The 23133-nt window shown below is 45.8% G+C and overlaps 1 protein-coding gene across 1 annotated transcript in view; it reads left to right on the forward strand.

Moving 5' to 3' along the window:
* fat2 (FAT atypical cadherin 2) overlaps window positions 1-23133 on the forward strand; it is a 69945-nt gene that overhangs the window by 17141 nt on the left and 29671 nt on the right. The window contains exons 4-15 of the mRNA XM_053428917.1: window positions 2740-2798; window positions 3046-3357; window positions 4444-4651; window positions 10142-10281; window positions 10714-10776; window positions 11564-11776; window positions 11860-12070; window positions 12442-16109; window positions 16485-16881; window positions 18560-18759; window positions 19235-19388; window positions 20054-20287. Coding sequence (XP_053284892.1) covers window positions 2740-2798; window positions 3046-3357; window positions 4444-4651; window positions 10142-10281; window positions 10714-10776; window positions 11564-11776; window positions 11860-12070; window positions 12442-16109; window positions 16485-16881; window positions 18560-18759; window positions 19235-19388; window positions 20054-20287 — 5859 coding nt within the window. The remainder of the gene's footprint in view (window positions 1-2739; window positions 2799-3045; window positions 3358-4443; window positions 4652-10141; window positions 10282-10713; window positions 10777-11563; window positions 11777-11859; window positions 12071-12441; window positions 16110-16484; window positions 16882-18559; window positions 18760-19234; window positions 19389-20053; window positions 20288-23133) is intronic.

Genomic DNA, 23133 nt, shown 5'->3' on the forward strand with positions numbered 1-23133 from the left:
GCTTGAAAACGCCTCGTTTTGCATCTGAAGGCCCCTCGAGACGGTTTGTCTGTCCACAGATCAAATATCATTGTCATTACGTCTGACGAGCGAAAACGAAGCAGATCTGTGATCAGATCAGGTCGTCGTGTGATAATAAACATCTGTTTTAGATCCTGTGGCGGCAGCTTGGATTAGCTTTAAACAGCAATTTGTAATTAGTGGAGAATTGGTCCGTTAGCTGCTCCTGTCATGTGCTTGTTCATCCTCTCAACTTCATTTGCACTCATTTGCTACTGGAGAAGTAAATGAGACAGAAATTCCTTTAGAAGCAAACCCGAGGGAATCTGGACTCCAGGCGTTCACCGCTGATATGTCAGAGTGTTAGACTCCCTCATTGATATTCATGAGATGAGGCCTGGACACTCCAACACATAATTAAAGATATCTCCTTTAAAAACCAGATTACTGACAGGACTCACAGAGGGGAATAAAGGCAGAAAGGAGAAGTGGCAGCTGTGCAGTTACAAACCAGAGAGAAACCACCAACCCTTCCCCCCCCCACACACACACAGACACACACACACACACACCAGACAACACTGTTTATCTTCTCATGGTTTTGACGGCCGTCCAGCACGGCTGAGTGAAAACAGGCGACGAGGGAGAGATGAGGCTTCAGCCCTGATTCTCGTGTCTGTGCTAATGACAGAAACACACTTTCTAACGTGCCCCACCTGTTCTGATGACCTCCTCCCAGCGGGGCTTGTTTGCACTGTTGTAAAAAAAGGACCCAACGAGCACCGGCAGGGTCTTCACACCACGGACAACAAGAAAACATGTGTCTGCCTCAACATTTACTTCATCAAAAACACAAGCCCACAATAAAGAAGCTATACAACATTGAACGCAAGTAGTGTCAATTCAAATATTGGGAAAAATTAGGATTTAAAAAAAATATTATGTTCTTTTTGGTTGAGGACACAAAGAGAAACAGGATTAATGATGTGAATACACAGATTTTATGACGTTTATGAACAAACTGAGAATATGTATTATTTTAGCTTTGGAGTCTGACATTACACACACATGCATGTACACACACACACACACATGTACACACACACACTCAAACATTCCTCCTGTATCTCATGTTTCTATCAGAGTGAATAGCGGCTCTAAATCATTTGCCTTAATTTATGTAGTTTGGATGAGATAAGATCAGATGACGCTCGAATCAGCACAATTAGGAAACTCACACACTGCTGCCGCGGGGGGGGGGGGGCAAAAGGAAAGGCAATACAGAAAAGTGGCACCTTTGAATTTATGGTCTGGTGTGTTTGATATGCGGAATGTGGGAAACTGGGATGGAACCACCGACCTTCTGGTTAGTGGCTGATCTGCTTCGTGGAAATGATCTAAAGATCACAGGTGATCTGTTGGCTGCAGTTTGTGCTGCAGGTGTCAAAAACCCTGCCTCCTCCATGTTAGTGGATAGGACATGGACCATAAATGTAAAAATACACAACCATGAAGTAAGTAAATCATTTTAAGTAGTTCTCAGTGTTCTCAAGCTCGGTTTGAAATATGAAATATAAAGCATTTGATGATATATAAAGGGTGCATGTATCAGATCATGTATTTCTGGGTAGTGGAAGAAAAGTGGAGAAGCTTTGTCAATCTTTATTTACAGTACATTTGACAGAGATTTAATATTTCTCGCTTGTGGTTAATAACTATACCTTGTTCTTCCTTTTAAAACAACATCATATATTAAAACAAACAAACCAGTTGTCAGCTAATCTTTGATAAATCACACATTTTATACCAGATAGTGAATAAAAAACAGATAAGAACACGAAGCCTTTGATTTTACTTTGTAAACTGTGTCTGCTGAACGTCCTCAGCAGGTTGAGGGACGGGAACAATTTGTTTCGATTTCCCGACAAACATCTGCACAGCAGCTAAATGTGTGTGAATAACCTGCTGAGCCACATCGTTTATATCTAATACCAGACACACAAACAGCCGCTGAGACACAGACACAAAGGCTGATTCACCGAACAGCCGTCAGGGTCCAAGGATCCCAACTGTGACGGAGGCGCTGAGTGAGGGAGAGTCTCTGATTGGCTGCGATGTGACTGATTCACATTGATTTCACCTCATTTCCTCTCCAGGTTCTTCTCATGTTCTCAGGCTCTAAACATGACGGAGTGACAATTCATCACGATCCTTATGTTTATTTATTTATGAGTTAGTTTTGTTCGTTTCAAATTACGATATTTGATTTGTTGTTTTGGGATAAAACCTTGAATTAATCTTTACTCGCTAGCTTTTTACATTCTTACTCTTGTACAGACATGTACAAGAGTAAGAAGGTCATATCATGACAAAGATGATTTACACACTCACACACATGGAAGTACTTTTATTAGGTGAACACACACAAACACACAGTAACAGCAGAAACAACATCCAAGCACCAAAAGGTGTTTACTTAGCTGTGAACGCACACACACACACACACACACACACACACACACACACACACACACACACACACACACACACACACACACACACACACACACGCACACACCTAACAGAAGCACTAACCCTTCTGTCAGTGTTTATTTGTTTAAGTGTAATTAACACTCTCACTTGAGACTCACAAACACTAACAGCATTGATTATGTCTTTGTGTGTGTGTGTGTGTGTGTGTGTGTGTGTGTGTGTGTGTGTCTGTGTGTGTGTGTACAGGTGTTATCAGCACTCACACAGCCTTGGATCGGGAGGCTAAGCCGGAGCACTGTATCGAGGTGAGACTCTAACAAATAAACCCTGTAAAGAAGCAAAGGTTCAGATTATGAATAAATCCACAGTAACACATGTTCAGAGACAAACTCACATCTGTTCCACACCCTGCGTCTTATTCTCAGTGTGAGTTAGAACATGTAACTTATACTGACGTAAGAAATATACTTTAAAAACAAAATGAGATCTGAAACTTTTATTGTTTAGCCAAATGCTGCAAAGTAAAGTAAAACGTTTCTTCTGAGTTCTCAGGTCATCGTGTCGGACCAGGGATCTCCGTCTCTGAGCTCCACCGCCAGCGTCGTGATCCGAGTCCTGGACGCAAACGACAACCGACCAAAGTTCACCGACAAACTTTTCCACGTCAAGCTGCTTGAACAGCGCCACCAGGAGGGTAAACAGGAGGTGTACAGGATGGTGGCCCGCGATGGTGACGAGGGTTCGAACGCTGTGGTGACCTACTCGCTCCAAGACAACAAGGACGAGCGCTTCCAGATCCACTCGGTGACGGGCGAGGTGACGGCCCACGGGGACTTCTATCCCGGGAACTACAGCATTCTCACGGTTGGTTCTTACCACGATGTGTTCACACCTTTAACTCTGATGTTGTGCAAAGATCTGAGAAGCCCACGTGCAGTTGCGTGGCTGTGAAACGAGAAGGGGCCTCACGTCTTTCAACAAGTGAGATCTTGAGTTTGCACTTCAACAGGTTGGAGGAAAAACACTTTGTCTGAAGAGTCGATTCTTGATTTACGTGTCGTGTAGAAGTTGTGGAGACTTGAAAGCCTCTTCGGAGCCCACCAGCTCTGCTAAAGAGGCTAAACTACCCGTGCTTAATCCCCTTCAAAGACACTTGAGCATCACCTGCTCTGAGGACAGTGAGTGTCTCCGTCCTTGTCATTATCTGCTCTGAGGACAGTGAGTGTCTCCGTCCTTGTCATCATCTGCTCTGAGGACAGTGAGTGTCTCCGTCCTTGTCATCACTCTGCGTGGCTGAAGCAAAAGAGAATCTCTGCAGGATTTAGAAACTTCCTCCACTGATGCACAGAGCAGCTGTTGGACACGATCAAATGATAAAGCCAGTGTTATTCCATGTGTCCGATGAAAAGAGCAAAACCAATAATGTGTCAGAATGTTCTTATTTCTGTGACACTCCACCACAAGCCCCTAGTTTTAAATTTTGCCGTGATCCTCATCGAAGTTATTATTTTATGCAAAAATCGCTTATTACTTCTCCACTGTTCTGTGAGCCTGTCGACCATCATCTGTTAATCTCACCGGATCTTCTCCTCGGTGTCAAAATGGCGACTTCATCTTGAGGCTTCCAATCTGTGGACTCACTCTGATGTGGAGCCACGATTTTGTTGTTGTGGCCAAAAACCTCTTGGAAGTTTTCCCGTTTCTACACGGTCGATTCCTGGAGCTCATCCCGAGTCACTGTCTAGTTCCTGGTCCCGTTTCTAACCAGGTCGACTTCTCCTCTGATGCTCAGTTTGACCACGTTCCCAGTTCATTTCACAACATATTACTGGTGAACTCCTGAGGAACAGAAACTGGAGGCACCTCAGCTACATTTTGGTCATTTTATAATATTTTTTTCTTTATAAACTCTCATTATCCTATTAAATCGATGTTTGTTTGAATCTGTAGATCAAAGCCACAGACGACGGCCGCCCGTCACGATCGTCCACGTCCCGACTCGACGTGGAGTGGATCTCGACCCCGCCCCCGTCTGCTGAGCCAATCACCTTCGACGAGCCCCACTTCACCTTTGCCGTCATGGAAAAGGACAACGTCACACACATGGTGGGCATCATCACGACGGAGACGCCCCAGCTGAGGTGGTTTGATATCGTAGGTGAGTGTAAGCGAACGCACACACACACACACATAGACAGACACACACACACACTGTGACGCAGACACTCGGGTGTTGAGCTGATGATCGATCGGAAGCTGTTTGCTGAGCAGGTGAGACGAGGAAAACAGAATAAAGTTCAAGCTCTAATGAAAAACAAGCATCACAGCCATCAGGGTAATGATCTCTGACCGAGGAGACAAACCCCGGAGGAAGAGAACAACTTTTAATATTTCTGCAGTACACTCAAATTTAAAAGAAAGTGAAAGAGAAAATAAAACTTCCATAAATCTGAACTGGGTCATCACAGAGCAACGTCTCATAGATCCAAGAAACTCTCTCATCTCCTGCAGCCGAGGCAGAAAGAAAAACATATTAGTAAAACACATCTGACAGTCACCATATTGCCATTTACACCAAAGTGCTGAGTTGTAGAGCGACGCCTCACACCGGAGAATACACACAGGTTACAGCCGTCAAGCCTCCGGATGAGTCTCCACATCAACCGAGGACGAGCAGTTTCCCAGTGAATGACTTTAGAGGCGGAGCAGGGCGGAGACAAACGAGGCGTTAAGGTGGAGTGTGGATTGTGTAGTTGCAATTTATTTATCTGATCAAACCCACTTCTTCTCAATCAGCCTCTGAAACGCAGTTGTGTTGTTTTCCAGAATAGTTTTTTATCAATTTGTTAAAAGTTTCTTTCACCTGCTTTATTCTATCGAGGATGTAGTTTCTCTTTTTCTACTGGACGTAGAGAAGTTGGTGTTTTTTTCTGTGTTATGTATTAAGTTGTATATATTCTCATATGTTGAGTTTATAGATACTAGGATAAATACTGGGTTTGTACACAGCCAACTTTCTGCAATACTTTCCCTCCAGTGCTAGCAGACTTTCTTTGTTTTATAAGTTTTACCCAAATAAATAAAACAATCTCACTATCGTAGAAGTGTGAGTGTCCCTGGAGTCATGGATGAGTGGAGGGAAGAGAGGAGGAGGAGGAGGAGGAAGAGGAGGAGGAGGAGGAGGAGGAGGAGGAGGAGGAGGAGGAGGAGGAGGAGAGGGTCCTGGTGTCAGTGGTTTCAGCAGGAGGTTTTCTCTCTGTGAGGATTAACCAGCAGCGCTCCTCCTCTCATCACCTGCCAGATCACCACAGGAGAGACAAGTAGCCCTTCCTCCTCTGCTCTTCCTCCTCCTCCTCCCTCTCATCCTCCTCTTTCTCCTCCTCCCTCCTCTCTGCCCTCTCTCCACCCGGACCATTGTGAGAAGGCCTGTAACTGTCAGAGGGCTTTCTGGGAAGTAACAGGCGTGAAGACATCTTTTTAGCTGAAGTGGAAATCGGCCCTCTGGACTCCGGAGGTGCCCGTTTGTCTCATTTCATCCTGAGCCCTGCAGGAAGCCACATCAGCGTTTCACCAGGTGGTTTCCTGCCAGGCGGGGCAGCGGGTGCAGGAGAGAGTCCGAGGTTCCTCCTGTTCCAAGCTCGATCGGTGCCAGAACTCGACTGAACACAACAGACTCTCTGTGCTTCCCCGAGGCGACGCCTCCGAGCTGCTGCCACCGGAGGGTTGACATTCATTATGTCAGGAAGAGTCCTGATCGTCCAGAGGAGACTTTGATTCTGAGACGTCCTAAACACAGGCCCCGTCCACAAATCAGAAGGATTTTAGCATAAAAATATATAAGAATCAGAAGCCATCCAGTCCAAGGTAATCACCAGAACACCCAGCAGCAGCCTCAGGGGAACTGTGGTTCACTGGTTCACTCTGTAGCTTCAGTAGCTCTGACAGCTCCGTGTTGGATCACAGCTCCAGTGTGATTGGTTGTAAAGCTGCTCTCCCTGTGTGTTCTGTGAACATCACTCAGCCATCATCACCCGGATGACCTGTCGACCGCCTGCTCCACCCGTCCTCTCCTCCTCTTGTCTGATGGTGTTTGTCGTTGAGAGAACGATGATGCTCCAAACTGACTTTAATTCAAAACTGTTTGGAGCATCAACAGCTCATTCCTTCCTGAGGCCTCATTTATCCACAGATCCAACTGTGTTCTGGTTTTCCTTGAACCGAAGTACAGTGGCTCTGTTCTGTGGCTGTTCCGTAATCCTCTCGACAAACACACAAACAAAAAATGCAGAAATACACAAAGCTGTCATATTTGCCCCTGAGTGTGTGATATCCAATCGGATGTTGTTGTTCTGGAATCAGAGGCGTGACGTGTAAAGTCAGAACAACTCCCACTCTGTGTTTGTACCTTTCTACATGTTGAGCAAGAGTGAAGGTGCAACATTCCTGCCCTGGGCAGATGGGGGGTGTTGTGTCACAGAACTCCTCTCCCATACCGATACCATCAGGAATTTATCAGCCCGCTCTACGTTCCCCTCTCCAGCAGCAGAGCGCTGATGTCTATCGCGGCTCTTTGTCAAAATAAGCGAAACACCTCCTGTGAATGTGGTTCAGAGTCGTGTGGAAGCAGAACACCAGGGACAGGATATCGAGTAGCAGGTCTGTTTGTGGATGGATGCAGCATCACTCTGCCTTCACTGTGATCCCTGATCCGTGAGTTGGATCCCTGCTGGGTGCCGTGTGCAGGAGATGAGGGCCGGCCCCCGCAGGCGGGAGGACGAGGGTTGGCCTCTGCGGGGGGGAGGGTTGTGCTTCCTCTCTGAGAGGACGGGTTCAGACTGCGGGTCTGATTCCAGCAGGGGGTTCCAATAGCTTGAGATAGAAACACAATGAGAATGAAAACGACTTCACATCACACTTATAAGTTTAATAAATCTTTCCCCAGGCTGTAAAGGGTGGACTGTAGTTCTACGTCCAATTAGGGCCTGACAATATGTTGATAAAGTATTATAAAGTATTATGAAGAAATCATTGTAGAGACAAGAATACAAAGCAGCAAAGGCAAGAAAACAAATACAATATCATTTAAAACCAAATACTGCAAATGATATGGTAATAAATCAAAAATCAAGACAGCAGATAATATGTAATGAAAAAGGATTCGAAATAAGTATTGCATAAAAGAACTGCCATGTAGAAGCTATTCAGTCAAAGAACATTTACTGTGGTTACACAATGCATAGATTGATCCACCTTGGTTATATTGTTATTAATGAAAACAACATTGTAGATCTTGTTCTCTCGACCTTGTTGTTCCTCTTTTGGAACCGTTTCCTTCACACGAGAGAAATCAGCCTCTTGTTCCTTTTGCTTTCGGTCAAGTGTCAACACAACACAATATTCTATGTCTGTGTTGTTCCAGGATTTACATCTGCTGATATTATCACAGCCAGTTCGATTATGATGCATCCTTTTTACCTTGGAAACATTCCACCGTATATCGTGTTCTTCATCAGCAGAGAAAACGTCATTATCTGATGAGTGATGTGACGTTTTCGTTGGAAAGATTGAAAATGAGTGAGTGGATTTTGATTGATGATAAACTCTTCAAGCCTTCTCCTTACTTTCCAAACCCCTGGAGGTCCTATCCCCTCGGGCGGCAGCTGTCTACATCACAGAGGTCATGAGAAGAACAACAACACTGTTCATTTGTCTTCTTTCTCTTTTCCTCACTCACTTTGACAGAAAGTTATCAAACTGTATCTCGCAGCAGGAATGAAGCGGGTCGAAGGTCAGAGTCCATCGATCTTCATTCCTGACCCTCACCTGTTTCCCGACCTCTGAGCAGTGACTCAAATAATACGAGTGCCGATCAAATCAGAGAAAATGATTCTCTCAGCGGGAACGTTGACCTGATTCTCCGAGCGCAGGGCGAGGACAGCGTGTTCCTCCCCGAGCTGAGCGTCTCCTCCTTCAGGTCGGTTACCCGGAGGACGAGACCCCGAGGCCGACACATGCAGGACAGGTCGAGGAATTAAAACCTCCTTTTATTATGCCTGACAGCAAATTCTGGAGGAAGTTGCGGTAGGACATCTGTTCTCTGGTCATTTGGTGTTCGGCTCCTCGACTCGCCCTGAAGCAGAGCGTCTGCTTCCATCTCTGCTGATCAGCTCCTCTGATAACCTAGTTGCACAGCCTGAGTGGCTCTCTGCGAGGGGAAGGGAGAAGCAGGACAGGATCTATTGTTTAGATCAGTTCTTGTTCTGATCCTCTGCAGCGAAAGAAGATTAAGAATAATTCTATAAAATACGCCTCACTCTGTTTTACTGCCCATACTAAAAAATCCACTTGGGCAGAGACGTGATGATTGGCTGCTCAGTCCACTTAAATTCAAATAAACCATCCAAAGCTGCAAACTGTCATAGATTTCAGTGGCAATGTGTGATGATGAATTAGTTTTGTTCTATTTTTATCTTCTCCCTGGTTCTGATGTGTTTCCTGCAAAAATCGAAAATCAGCAAAACAGACTTATCATCATGGTCGGTTGTTCTGCAGTGGTTCAGCTCGGTCCCTGAGGCTGTAGTGACAGAAAGTGACCTCCGTTGGTCCTGAGTGTGTGTGTGTGTGTGTGTGTGTGTGTGTGTGTGTGTGTGTGTGTGTGTGTGTGTGTTTGTGTAATAATAGAAAAAGGAGGAGGTGGAAAAACAAGCAGTTCAATATAAGAGGGATTTATTTGTTGAGCCTTATCTAGTCCACTTTTGTCTTTGTGTACATTCACAAATGGAAATGTGCGCCCTCAAACCACACATAATAGAAGTAATTGTGTGTGTGTGTGTGTGTGTGTGTGTGTGTGTGTGTGTGTGTGTGTGTGTGTGTGTGTGTGTGTGTGTGTGTGTGTGTGTGTGTGTGTGTGTGTGTGTGTGTTTGGCCCTTTGCAAACTGGATGTCTTAATAAATACCATCTGGTTGAGCAGGCAGGAGGTTTACCTTTCTCACGTATGAACACACAACCTGCTGAGAGAGAGAGAGAGAGAGAGAGAGACAGAGACAGAGAGAGAGAGAGAGCTGCACAGAGAGCAAAAGAAAGGAAGACTCAACAGAAGGAAGGAGGGATGGAACAAAGAAAAAGGAACAGAAAGAGGATCAAGCCAATTAGAGAAGAAAGAGAAGCCAGATGGACGTGGAGTAAAACTGTGTTGCTGCAGATTTTAAATTATCAGATAAATCATGTTCAATAAAAGATCAGTGATGCAAATAAACAAGGAACCAGAGTTTTACATTTAGAGCAGAGAAGCTTTTCAAACCCAGAATTCATCTGTTGGAGACTTTTCAGTTCAAGGTTTAGACGAATAGAGGAAAGTTTTCATTCTTTTTTTTTTCTCACAGTTAAAAAATGCGAAAAATTAAAACTGGACAGCTGCAATTACTACAGTTAACGTTACGGTCGTGAACGATTCTTATAGCGCCCCCCCACAGGCCACTCACTTTGACTCTTCAGCTGCTGAAGGACGATGCCACAACACATCACTGCTGCAACCAGTCAAACTCCGATCTGCAGACTGGGACGTATCATCTGAGACATCACACCTGACGGCTGGTCACGCTCTCAGCCTGTGAGGTCAACCTCTTTATCCATCTGTCTCCCTCTCAGGTGGGGACGAGGAGAAGGACTTTGACATCCAGAGGAATAGTGGAACCATCTCCATCGCCCGCGGCCTCGATGCGGCTCGCCGCTCCAACTACAACCTGACGGTGCGAGTCACCGACGGCCACCACACGGCCACCACACAGGTGAATATCTGTTCTGTTGAAAACTGGTCTCTGACCCGGGATAAAAGAAGATGCATGTCTTAAATTCCTTCTTTTTACATTAAAATAAACCAGTTGACTTATAGTTGTCTGACTTTTGAGCCTAAATCAATACAAGACAACAAAACACCATTTTGCTCTGAACAAGTGGAAACACCCTAATCCCATTGTTCTGTGTTAATCCTCTCCCTGAGCCGAGCCGACTGCATTAAACAACAATATCCTGCAAATTTATTTATCTTCTCATTTGCATTTGAAAGTCATGGGTTTAGAATCTAATCTTAAATCCTGCGGGCGGCAGCAGATCAGGTGCTTCATGTGAAGCCGCTCTGAAGCGCTGGCGTCCATATCTAATGTGGCTCAGGCTGAGCACCTGTTGTCTGACACCCTGTGTGTTCCATCTTTAACCTGCAGGCCTACATCCGGGTGCTGGACATGAACGAGCACCGGCCGGTGTTCCTGAAGCCGCTGTACGAGGTGAGGTCCAGAGGATCACGTGTAATGTTTGAATAAATAGATCAGAGTAGCAGAGCTGACAGGTGAGTTATTACAGAAACAGTTCTGTGTGATTATATCGGAGCTCCGCTGGGATCTCAGGGACAAAAGACTTAAAGCAAGATTGTTTATTTTGGGGATTTCTACATTAAAACCAGTCAAACAACCAAAGATGGATTTTCCCAAATGTCTTTGTGCCGTGTCCCTGAGTGGAGGCTGAACACTGATAATACCAACAGTAAATATTAACAGTAATCCTGAAAGCAACATCAGATTCAGATGTGACCTTCATGTTGGATTAATGAGAATCACTCTCTTTTTCTGGTCTTCTTTTCTTTCATATAATCTTTGGGATAATCGTGTGACTACTTTGGAATCTAAAGTTTTGATTGGTGTAAATTTTAACTTCCACCAAAGAAGTTATGTTTTCATTCCTGTCTGTTTATTTGTTGGTTAAAAAGTAAGATATCACAAAAGCTGCTGGACAGATTTTGAATTTTGAGTTTGAATTTAAAACACATATATATATTTGAATCCCTGTCAGTGTTTTTCGAGGCTGCTTCACTTTTGTTTTTATTAATCACAGTAATCATCACCCTCCTTGATCCTGCCACTTCTCTAACACTATATTTCCTTGTCCTCAAAAAGTTGTCTGTCCTCAGTCCGACCACAATTATGAATACAAATTGTTATTCAAACCAAAAATTGATTTAAATTTCTAAACCCTGTTGTTGTTTTTGATCATTATTATTTCCCCTTGTGTTTCAAGGTGTGGGTTCCTGAGGACACGTCCCCCTGGAAGGACATCCTGCAGATCAGTGCTCAGGACGCCGACGCCAACAGTAAGCTGGTGTTCTCCATCCACAGCAGCCTCCACCCCGACAGCACCAAGTTCTTCCACCTGGACCCGAAGAGCGGCGTGGGGGTGATAACGGAGGAGCTCGACTACGAGACGATCTCTGTTCATACTCTCATTGTCATGGTAGGGACACAGTTCTCATCCTTGAAGCTATCAAGTTTAACTGAATGTTCTGGACACTCTAACATGTCCTTGCTCCTCCTCAGGTGCGGGACCAGGAGATCCCAGTGAAAAGGAACTTTGTGAAGGTGGTGGTTCACGTGGAGGACTGTAACGACCACTCGCCGGTGTTCCTCAGCCCTCGCTACGAGACCACCATCTCCAACCTGGCCCCCCCCGGCTCCGAGGTGATCCGGGTCAAGGCGCTGGACAAGGACCAGGGCAGCAACGCAGACGTCAGATACTCTCTGCACTCAGGTTCGTCCTCACACCTTCAGAGCTGAAACATCTGGACAATTATTGACATCATTTGATCAAAGTGGTGAGAAAAACGTGTTCCAGAGAAGAAAGCATCTGACAGACAAACTAAATACTCAATTTACAATCATTTAAAACGAAGCAAAGTAGAGAATTCTCACATCTAAAAACCTGAGACCATAGTTTTTGCTCTAAAATTACTTAAACCGTTAATTACCAAAATACAGATCAATATTCTGATAAAATCTAACTGTCAGGTTGTTTAATAATAACCGTTTATCATAAGAACTTCAAGTCTTCAAGTACCCTGATAAAAATGACATGATTTGTGAGTATTTTATTTGTGTAACACATTATTTTCTCTCCTGCAGGAAACATCGACCACATCTTCTCCATAGATCCTCAGCTGGGCTCCATCACTGTCTCCAAGGCTTTGGATCTCCAGCCTCAGGACCTGTTCCACCTGACGGTGAAGGCCACCGATCAGGGCTTCCCTCAGCGCAGCGACCTCTGCTCCATCCACGTCCACATCCGCATCTCCGACCACTCCCCCCCCACCTTCCTTCTGGACGAATACCTAACAGAGATCAGTGAGCTCAGCGCCTTCGGAACGCCGGTCGTCACCATCTCGGCTTCCAGCCCCGCTGCAGTGCATTATGGGATAGAAAGTGGCGATCCAAATGGGATGTTTCACATCAACCCCTCCACCGGGTTGATCTCAACTCAACAGCACCTGGATTTTGAGAACTGTGTTTCCTACAAACTGAAAGTCACAGCTTCCACGACAGCCGGAGCGTCGTCCAGGGCCCTCGTCCACGTCTACGTGATGGACGAGAACGACAACGCTCCTGCTTTCCAGCAGGGGGCGTACTCGGGGCACATCGGTGAGTCGGCGAGCATCGACAGCCTGGTGACGGGAGAAGGAAACACTCCTCTGGTCATCCAGGCGTCCGACGCTGACAGAGATGTAAACTCTCTGCTGGTGTATCAGATCCTCGAGCCCGACATCCTGAACGTTTTTAAGATGGACTCCAGTATGGGCACCATCTCTTTAATTTCCCCAGTGGACTTTGAAACCAGGGCCGAGTATCACTTCACGGTGCAGGTGAAGGACTCGGGGGAGCCATCGCTGTTTGCGGCCGAGCCCGCCAAGGTCACTGTTCGCATCCTGGACCTGAATGACTGCCCCCCCCAGTTCACCGCCCCGGTGTACGAGCCGTCCATCTTGTTCCCGGCGGTCGGACACTCAGAGGTCGTGCGCGTCACGGCCCATGACCCCGACTCGTCAGTGTCATACAGCATCACCGAGGGGAATCTTCACAACACCTTCTCTGTTCACCCGGACACTGGCGTCATCACAGTGAGCAACGTGTCTGACTTCAGGTCGCTCTATCAACTGGTTGTCAAAGCGTCCGACGGCCTCTACAAGGACTCGGCCACCGTCATGGTGAACGTGACCAACCTCACAGCCAGCGACCTCGGGTTCCAGCACAGTGTTTATTCAGCAAGCGTCACAGAGAACCTCAAGACGGTCAAAACGTTAGCGGCACTGAAAGCAACCGGCTGCCATCTGAACGAGCCTCTGTTCTATTCTGTGCTGAACCCGATGGGGCGGTTTGCAGTGTCCCAGTCGTCGGGCGTCCTCGAAACGACGGGCGTCCCCTTCGACAGGGAGCAGCAGGACGTGTACACTGTGGTGGTGAAGGTAGAAGACATGAGGACCCCAGCCAGGACGGCCACAGCTCAGGTCAAAGTGTTCATAGATGATGTCAATGACAATTCTCCACAGTTTCTAAATCTACCGTTTTCCATGATGATCACTGAGGACACGGAACCGGGAGATGTTTTATATCAAGTCACAGCCGTCGATAGAGATTTGGGGGAAAATGGATTCATCGTGTATTCACTGGAGGAAGATTACAACCTCTTCAGAATCGATCCCGGCTTAGGCGACGTGTCCCTCCAGAGGCCGGTGGACTTTGAGGCCCTGAACAAGTACGTGTTGAGGGTCTTGGCCGTGGACGAGGCTGAGCCCACTCACAGCACAGCGGCGCAGCTCGTTATTCAGGTGAGGAATCGAACCAACCCCGTTTTCCAGACTCTTCTTTACCCGCTGAAGGTCCCTGAAAACGTCCCGCCCTTCACCACCATCCTGCACGTCCAGGCCAGAAATCCAGATGGCTATCGGCTCATCTACAATCTTGAAGAGGGAAACGGCTCAAAACACTTTCACATCGATTTCAAAACGGGCGTTTTGACCGTCACCAACCCGCTGGACTACGAGAGCGAGACGATGCACGTGTTGACGGTCCGAGCGTCGGACTCTGTGACCGGAGCTTTCTCTGAGGCCTCGATAGAAATCGAAGTGGAGGACGTGAACGATAACGCACCCGTGTTCTCCAAGTCAAAGTACAGCGTGAACATGGCTGAGGCACTTCCTGTTGGTTCTTCAGTGATTCAAGTGTCTGCCTCCGACAGGGACTCTGCTCAGAATCAAGATCTGACCTTCGAGATAATGAAAACTGAGGGAAACGAGACCGAGTTCTTTGCGGTCGACCCGAGCAGCGGGATGATCGTCACAACACAAGTCCTGGATCATGAAAACACCAAGCACTTTATTTTGAAAATCAAAGCCACGGACCGCGGCTCTGCTCCTCTCAGCGGTGAAACCAGCGTGTTTGTAAATGTCACCGATGTGAACGACAACCCACCGGACTTCGTCACCTCCCAGTACGGAGCCAATCTGGATGAAATGGCAAAGTGCGGCCACATCGTCATCAAGATCCAAGCGTCAGACCCCGACACCGGCGACCTGAACAACCTCAAGTACAAGATCCTCTCGGGAAACGAAGGTCGATACTTCAACATCAACGAGTCCTCGGGGATCATCTCCTTCTCCAACGTGTGCAAGAGGAACATGGATCCTTACTACAACCTGACGGTGGCCGTGTCCGACGGCGTGTTTCAGAAAACTGCTCCGGTGAACATCGACATGATCAACAGCAACAGACACAGTCCGTACTTCAAACAGGACGTGTACGAGGCCGAGCTGGCCGAGAACGCCGAGGCGGGGACTCGAGTGATCCGATTGGCCGCCATCGACCCAGACGACGGGCCCTACGGCAGCGTGGACTACACCATCATCAACAGACTCGCAGACGAGAAATTTGCCATCGGCGTTGACGGGCAGATCGTCACCACGCAGCCGCTGGACAGAGAGAACCCGGCCCAGAGGGTCATCGCTATCAAGGTGATGGCGAAGGACGGGGGGGGGAAAGTGGCTTTTTGCACCGTGAAGATTATTCTCACCGACGAGAACGACAACGTGCCTCAGTTCAAGGCGTCAGAATACCAGGTGTCCATTCAGTCAACGGTGAATAAAGGCTCCCCGGTCATTCAGATCATGGCGTACGATGCAGACGACGGCAAGAACGCAGATGTGACGTACAGCGTGGACGAAGACGAAGAGGTGACCGAAGACATCATCGAGATCAACCCCTTCACCGGGGTCGTGAGCGTGAAGGAGAGCCTGGTGGGCAAAGAGAACAAGATCTTCAACTTCAAGGTGAAGGCCCGGGACGGCAGCCTTCCCTTCTACAACTCCACCGTGCCCGTCCAGGTCAAAGTGGTTTCTCCCGAGGTTCCTCTCCCGAAGTTCTCCGAGCCTCTCTACACCTTCTCAGCTGCCGAGGACGTCCCCATCGGGACGGAGATCGGCTCCGTGAGGGCCAACTCCAGAACGCCGCTCATCTACAGCCTGGTGAACGGGAACACGGTGGAGAGCAACAGGGACCGAGTGTTCAGCCTGGACAAGGAGAGCGGGACGCTGCTGGTGCAGAAGACCATCGACCACGAGAGGACAAAGTGGTACCAGATAGACGTGATCGCTCAGGGGAGCCACAACGGGACGGACGTGGCCTCGCTGGTGTCCGTCAGCATCCAGGTCCAGGATGTGAACGATAACCAGCCGGTGTTCGATGCCAGCCCGTACAGAGCCTTCCTGGCTGAGAACATGCCGGCTGGAACCACCGTCATACAGGTGAGAGACAGAGAGGACTCATTCTTATTCTTAGAAGGAGAGGAGGTTTAACTGTGATGTTGAGCAAAGAACCATTGTTCTCTTTGTCGGAGTTTAATGAGAACATCAATCAACTTGATCAGATTGATCTGATTAGCAAAACGCTAGAAGCATTAAAGAAGCTGTTTATCTCCAGAAGTCATATTGATATCTTTAATTTAATGTGTTCACTATTTGTAGAAACAAGAAACAAGAGTTTTTAATAGAGCTGAAGAGATGAAGTTTTTTTTTAAGTATATTACATTTTAAACCAAATCTCTAAATGTCTCAGCTTGTCAGGAGATTTATGTTCAATCTGAAAACCAAAGTTCAACCACTTCTCATATTGACCCGCAGGTCACCGCCAATGACCCGGACACCGACAACAACGGGGTCGTGACCTACACCTTGGAGTCGCTCCCTCAGGACGCCGCTGCTGAGGTCACGGAGGTGTTCTCCATCGACGGCGAGGGCGGCTGGATCACGACCACGCGGGAGACGGACTGCGAGACCACCAGAGTCTACCGGTTCAACGTGGTGGCCACGGATCACGGCGGAGACGTGAAGCTGTCCTCCAGCGTCCTGGTGGAGGTGACGGTGATGGACGAGAACGACAACCCGCCCAAGTTCTCCGACGACGTGTACCACGGCTCGGTGGTGGAGGACAGCGGTCCAGGGGAGGTCATCGTCTCAATGACTACCACCGATGCTGACGTGTCTCTGGAGAACCGGCTCGTGACCTGTTACATCACAGGTCAGTTTTATATGAATGTGTGTTTTGTACATTTGAAAAACAACAGATTAATCGATGTAGGAACTGTAGCTCGCTCCTGCTAACGTACAACTCCTGATATTCACTTTCTCACTCTACCTGCCAGTGACGGTTCAGTGATCATTGAGTTTTCTCTGAGAGCGGGTTTGTGTTTGTTCCCGTCCTGCTGCTTCTCTGTTGGATTCATCAGGACATTATTGAGGTGGAATTAAATGTCAGTGGACCGCTGAGAGTTGATGTTCCTCAGCCACAGATTAAACACGACGAGGAACCGGTTGAGGAGCCGACAAAGCAGAATTACCAACTTTGAAACCCTGCGGCTAACAACACAAACAAAGCCTTGTACTTATGCAAATCTATGATTCTCCTCCAGACAGTGGAGCCTGGACGGATCTAAAGGGGCTCGCTGTCACAACAGTGTTCTTAAGGAAAGAGTAACCGGGGAATATTTGCATTGGAATTATTTATAAACGGTCTGTTTGTCTGACGCGTCTCGTCAAAAACAAAGAAGAAGAAAATCGTTGGGATATTAAAGCTGCCCCGCACCAGAATAATTCCTGTGATGATTGTACTTATTCAGGAGAGTGTGTGTCTGCAGCAACAAGCTTCTTTTTTGCTTCAGGGCCTTAAACAGAATTTTAAAACTCAACCACCTGAGAAAGTTTCAACAAAACACCAGAATAACATCTAATTATTCCTGTGATTTACGTGCAAAGCAGAAATAAATGTTTCTAGTGTCATAAATAACAAGTTTCACCTGCTCTAAACAGAGTGGTCAGTGGAAATGTAGTGTCTGACATACTTGTCCATCACGGTTTGATACGAGGACATGTCCCCACCGTCGCTGCAGGCTGCTGTCGGACTGCAGCAGCTGATTACAGCTTTCAATCAAAACCCACATAACAGCTCCTCACGTCAGGCTCAAGGTCTGTGTGGATTCACACATTACTGAGGTTGAAGAGGTTTTGTTCATAAAACAGGTAAACATCAGTCGTGGCTTCATCTGTGCTTTGTGGCACCGTACAGACTGAGTGTAGTTCATGAAAATAAAAGCTTTAAGGTTTTTATGTCAAAGATAAAAGTTTGAGAGCAAGGAAAGAAAAGAATGAATTCAAACATGGAACACGAAGTTATCTTATTTTTTTAAACATCTATAAGAAACCACTTGCCGTGAAAAAGTTAAGGAAATCTAACTAGTTGTTTTACTTCATATTTCCTTGTTAGTATCACTTAGAACTGTGATGTATTCACCGGTTCCTCCATTAATGGAAATGTTTCTTTCACTGGTGTGTGGCACACAGAACAACACAATACAATGCTGTATACATTTCAGAAAACTAAATTAAACTAAAGTTACCTGTGGCTTATATTAAAATATATTAAATATTATACCTGTAGTAAAAAGAACTGGATTACTCTTGTCATCTGCTAAGTAACACAAACAAACTGATATTCATGAATCTTTAATTTAATTTTTTGCAAAACCTGCAGAAACCTTAATACCCGTAACAAGGTTTTTCAATTTCCTGTGTAATCAGTGCTAAATTGTGTTTTTCTTCCCTGTAGTTATTCCTGTACTCAACAGCTAAACACAAGCAATTATTTAGTGAATTATGAGGAACAGTAGCTGTGGTATTAATCTTCTTCCTCCCTCCTGCAGACGGGGACCCGTTGGGCCAGTTCGCCATCGTCCAGCAGGACGAGGGCGAGTGGGGCCTGATCGTGAAGGAGCGTCTGGACCGAGAGGCCAGAGACAGATACACGCTCCGGGTCATCGCCACCGACGGGAAGTCCGAGGCTGCGGTGACCGTGGACGTCCACGTGCTGGACATCAATGACAACAGTCCCCTGTGTGACCAGGTGAGTTGTCCAGCAGCAGATCATCAGACACAGACACTAACCCTCACCCAGGCCAAGGCCAAGGAAATTCAATTTTCTTAATTGTACCAATAGAATCTGAGTGAAACATTCAGAGATAAAGAATCTCATTAATCACCTTTAAGTGAAGAAACAGTTGAGAACACTAAACATTTGTGGTTTTTGATCTAATTTTACTTTTTAAGACGACTATAACATATTGGTCAACCCTCTTCCACCTGTACTGTAAAAAGTGGTATTGGTTATTGCTGTATACAAATAAACATTATAATAAAATTGAAATGAATAGTAGATAATTCCCTCCAGTTAAACAGTGAATGTCTCTAGGAAGAGATATTTGTTCTTCTTCAAAGACTCTGAAAAGGTTCCACTCTGCTATAAATCCCATATTCCCTCCGGTAGCTTCCCAGAGAACAGTGTGATTATCATTATGCTCATTCTCCTCGTGGCGTTGCAGCTCGTGTACACGGAGGTGGTGATGGAGAACTCGCCCTCCAGGCTGTTCGTGCTGAAGGTCTCCGCCTCTGATCCCGACGTGGGAGCTAATGGACAGATCTCCTTCACCCTCCACGGCCCCGACGCAGACAAGTTCCATCTCGACCACCGGACAGGTAGGAAGCTGTGAGGAAGCTAACCCTCTGAGGGTTGGAGTCGGTGATACCACCGGGACTCTGCCGCTGCTCAGACAGGCTCCAAACTGACAAGGGCCCGAAAAACACTTCTATTGTCGTGTTTGTGTTTTCATCCCCGGTTCCAGAGGCCGCTCGCTCACATCCATCACACTTCACGTCTGTCAAAACATCTCATGTGGTAGAGGGCAGCCGATCGACCTGGAGGACGTCAGATAAACTAACATCCACATTAGAATGTTTTAGTTTTAAGGCACATCACTGTTTATGTTAATGTCCACGATATTACGTTTTTTTTGTTTTCCGAGCTTTTTCGGAAACGCTTAAGTCTGATAACTGTTTCAATCTAGACGGGAAAAGACTGAAACTGTTTGAAACGCATCAATGCTCCTTCCTGATTGGTTCTTAGAGAAGAAATCCTTAGTCTCACTGTTCACTTTAGTTTTAATTCCTTTGTTGTATTTTCTGAAACTAAAGAACCAACTGCAGAATCAACTTCCTGTTGATACCGACACACACGACCAGTGCACAAGAAACATTTAATGAAATGATTTATGATTTAAAATTGAAATATAAATATTCCTTGTGTTGAAGATATCTGGAATGGAAACATTAAAATAACATTGAAAACTGAATTTGAATTCCAGGCGAGCTGTTCACTCTGGCCGTGTTGGACCGGGAGACGGAGGTGGGATACGACCTGGTGGTGAAGGCGACGGACGGGGGGGGGCGGTCCTGCCAGGCGGACATCCTGCTGCTGATCCAGGACATGAACGACAACCCTCCTCGCTTCTCCTCCAGCCACTACGAGGTCACCGTGTTCGACAACACCACCCTGAGGACGCCCGTCGCCGTCATCTACGCCCAAGACCCAGACACCGGTAGGTCACCCCCCCCCCCCCCCCCCCCCCCGCCATCGAGTCTTTATCTCATCATGTTGGGTTCTCTGAAAATGCAAATGAGAGTCTAAGAACAGAGAGAACATTATAAACGTGTAGTTTCACTCAGGCCAGAACATGTTGTGGCAACACCTTGGTCCGTTTGACTCTATTACAGCCTAATGCTCAGGCTTGTCTGTGTGTGTCTGTCTGTGCGTGTGTGTGTGTGTGTGTGTTATTACTGATCCTTAACACAATGAAAGACCGAGCCATTCCCATTCCTGAAACACCCACGTGATGAAACCTTTTCTGTTTCATTCCAGCTCTGTCCTGAAGGATTTTAACTCTTAACATTAAAATCTCACTCTGCTCGTTAGGCCACAGTCAATTAACTCGTTTCTCGTTTCCTGTCCAGTTGTTTAATTTGACTGTTTGGTCTGAGAGTGTGATATTGATCCTAAAGTGTTCGTCTTGGGAGTGAAAGTGTTTGTATTCATCCGATTTCATCCTGATATTATGTCTGATATATGAAACCTGACATGTTGACTGAAAACACATCACAGTGTGTTGGTGCTTCCTGAAGCAGAACAAGGGGCTGAATGCGTTTTCCTTTCTCCTGTAACAAATTCAAACTAGATTTGTTTCAGATTAATTTTAAACCTGCTTGTTTTTCTTCAGCCTCTCGACTTTTTACTGCCTCATTTACTTCAACTACAAACCTGTGACACACAGAAAGTGTCATTTATTCTCTGACTCAGATCTGAAGAATGTGTGAAACGCAGATTTTACAGAAAGACACGATGACTTGAGAGCTCCCAAATGTGAAGCTCAAGCCTCTTGATCGCCAACTAGTTTAATTCGGGATTTGATGTTATAAAAACTGGGTTAAACATCATGATTGACAGCTGAGAATATGTAGAGGACGCAGCCAACGTTTAATCTTGGACAGACAATGAGATTCAAGATCTTTTGTTGACGTCTCTTGTCCTGTTTCTATTGTGAACGTGTCTGAACGCAAAATCTCCTGCTGTGTTGTGTAAAAGTCTGGAACATTTTGTCCTGATCGTGTCTGAAAAACATCTGAAATTTCATATGAAGGTGCCAGGATTTAAAAAACTTGTTCTTTAGAGTTTATTTCTTTACAGTTACTTCCAGAGTTCACACAAAGACAAACTTCAGTCCTCTTCTCACGTAGACTTCTTCTCAAACCTCTGTGTGTGTTTGTTTCTCTCTTCTGTTCTTGTTTTTTATCCTTTCCCTCGTTTCCTTTGTGTTACTCCCTCATGACTTCCTTTAGCTTGTTTCTATTTTTCTCTTTCCTGTGATTTACATACGCTTCTTGTTTTGAATCTCACTTCTGAGTGTTTTTTAGAAAACAATTTGATCACAGTGTTGTTGTTGTTGTTTTTTTTTAGCTCTGAACAAATACCAAACCAATTGGAACCAATCTCTACCGATTTAAATGAGCTGGCAGTGGTTGGTGCAAATTTCTGCAGCAGTGTTTTTGAATCTTTTATTAATTTGCCGCCTCGGATGGTTTTTAAGGTGTTGGAACAGTAAAATCACACAGAGGTGAATTAAAACACACTTTGCTTAGTCATTGGATGTGTGTGTGTGTGTGTGTGTGTGTGTGTGTGTGTGTGTGTGTGGGTGTGTGTATGTGTGAGATGTGCCATTCAAATGACTTAAATTCTCACAGACACGTTTACGCTCAAATTTACTTGTTTACGCACAAAAACTCAGATTCACACTTGATAGTCGCAGTTAACACACACTAGGATGTGATCAGATGGACAGAGATGAGCGAAGTTTGACGGGTAAACACAAACACACACTCACACACTCACAAACACACACACACACACACACACACACACACACACACACACACACACACACAAAAGGAAACAGCAGCAGACAGAGCAGCCGCTCCCTCAGATGTGCTGCAGCTTGTCGTCTCTCTCACAGAGCGACGGTGACGAGGGACTCACATTTTTATTTCTCAAAGAAATGAATCGAAAACAAAGACGATTGTCTCAAAACGTGGGAACATCTGTGATAAGAGTCAAACTCGTCTGAGCAGTTTTTTATTTTCGCAGATTTAGATTTTTTGGTCTCTCGAGCACCAGGAAACTTGAGGAAAGTGAGGAACCTTCTGTTTATCGGAGCTTTGTGTTCAAAGTGTTGACCTTTGGTGGCGGCACGCCCTTCAGTCTGTGTAATTACACACAAACTGCAGGGACGTGTGCACAGCGTTCAGGGATCAGGTGAATCCAGGGATCGACCTGTTTGTCTCATGCGTCACCGCCTCCTGGTTTTCCTCCCGTCTGATTTCAGGGAATTAAAAAAATATCCTTAAAATCTCTGTTTTGACATCAAAGAGTTTGAGAGGTTGATCCATTAAAGAGCAGCCTGAAGAAATAAAGAAAACTTTAATCGTAGTATTTGTTTTACAACTTTCAGCTTCATAAATACCCATTCAAACAAATCAAAACCTTTATACATACATTAAGGTGCATAATGTAGAAAAATGAATTGAATTGAACGGGTGATTAAGTTTCATGTGTTCATAGTTTAGAAGAGCATTATTTGCACAGCACAGCACAGTTATTTTTACTTTAGTTTTAAAACTTTTTTTTTTTTTTAAATCATAACCTTTTAGATTTGATGATACAACCTGACTCTCGTGCTCTGACATTCAGGATTTGAACCACAACATAATCTGATTGTGAGGTGAATCCATCCGTCTTGTGTTCTTGTTGTGACGTGTGTTAGACGTCCTCTGGTCAGGTTGTGGTTAGATTTTCTCCTTTGGAGTTACATGATTTCTCCAAAGTCAAATTACAGGT

This window comes from Pleuronectes platessa, chromosome 8, assembly GCF_947347685.1.
Source record: "Pleuronectes platessa chromosome 8, fPlePla1.1, whole genome shotgun sequence".
In the NCBI taxonomy this organism is placed as follows: domain Eukaryota; kingdom Metazoa; phylum Chordata; class Actinopteri; order Pleuronectiformes; family Pleuronectidae; genus Pleuronectes; species Pleuronectes platessa.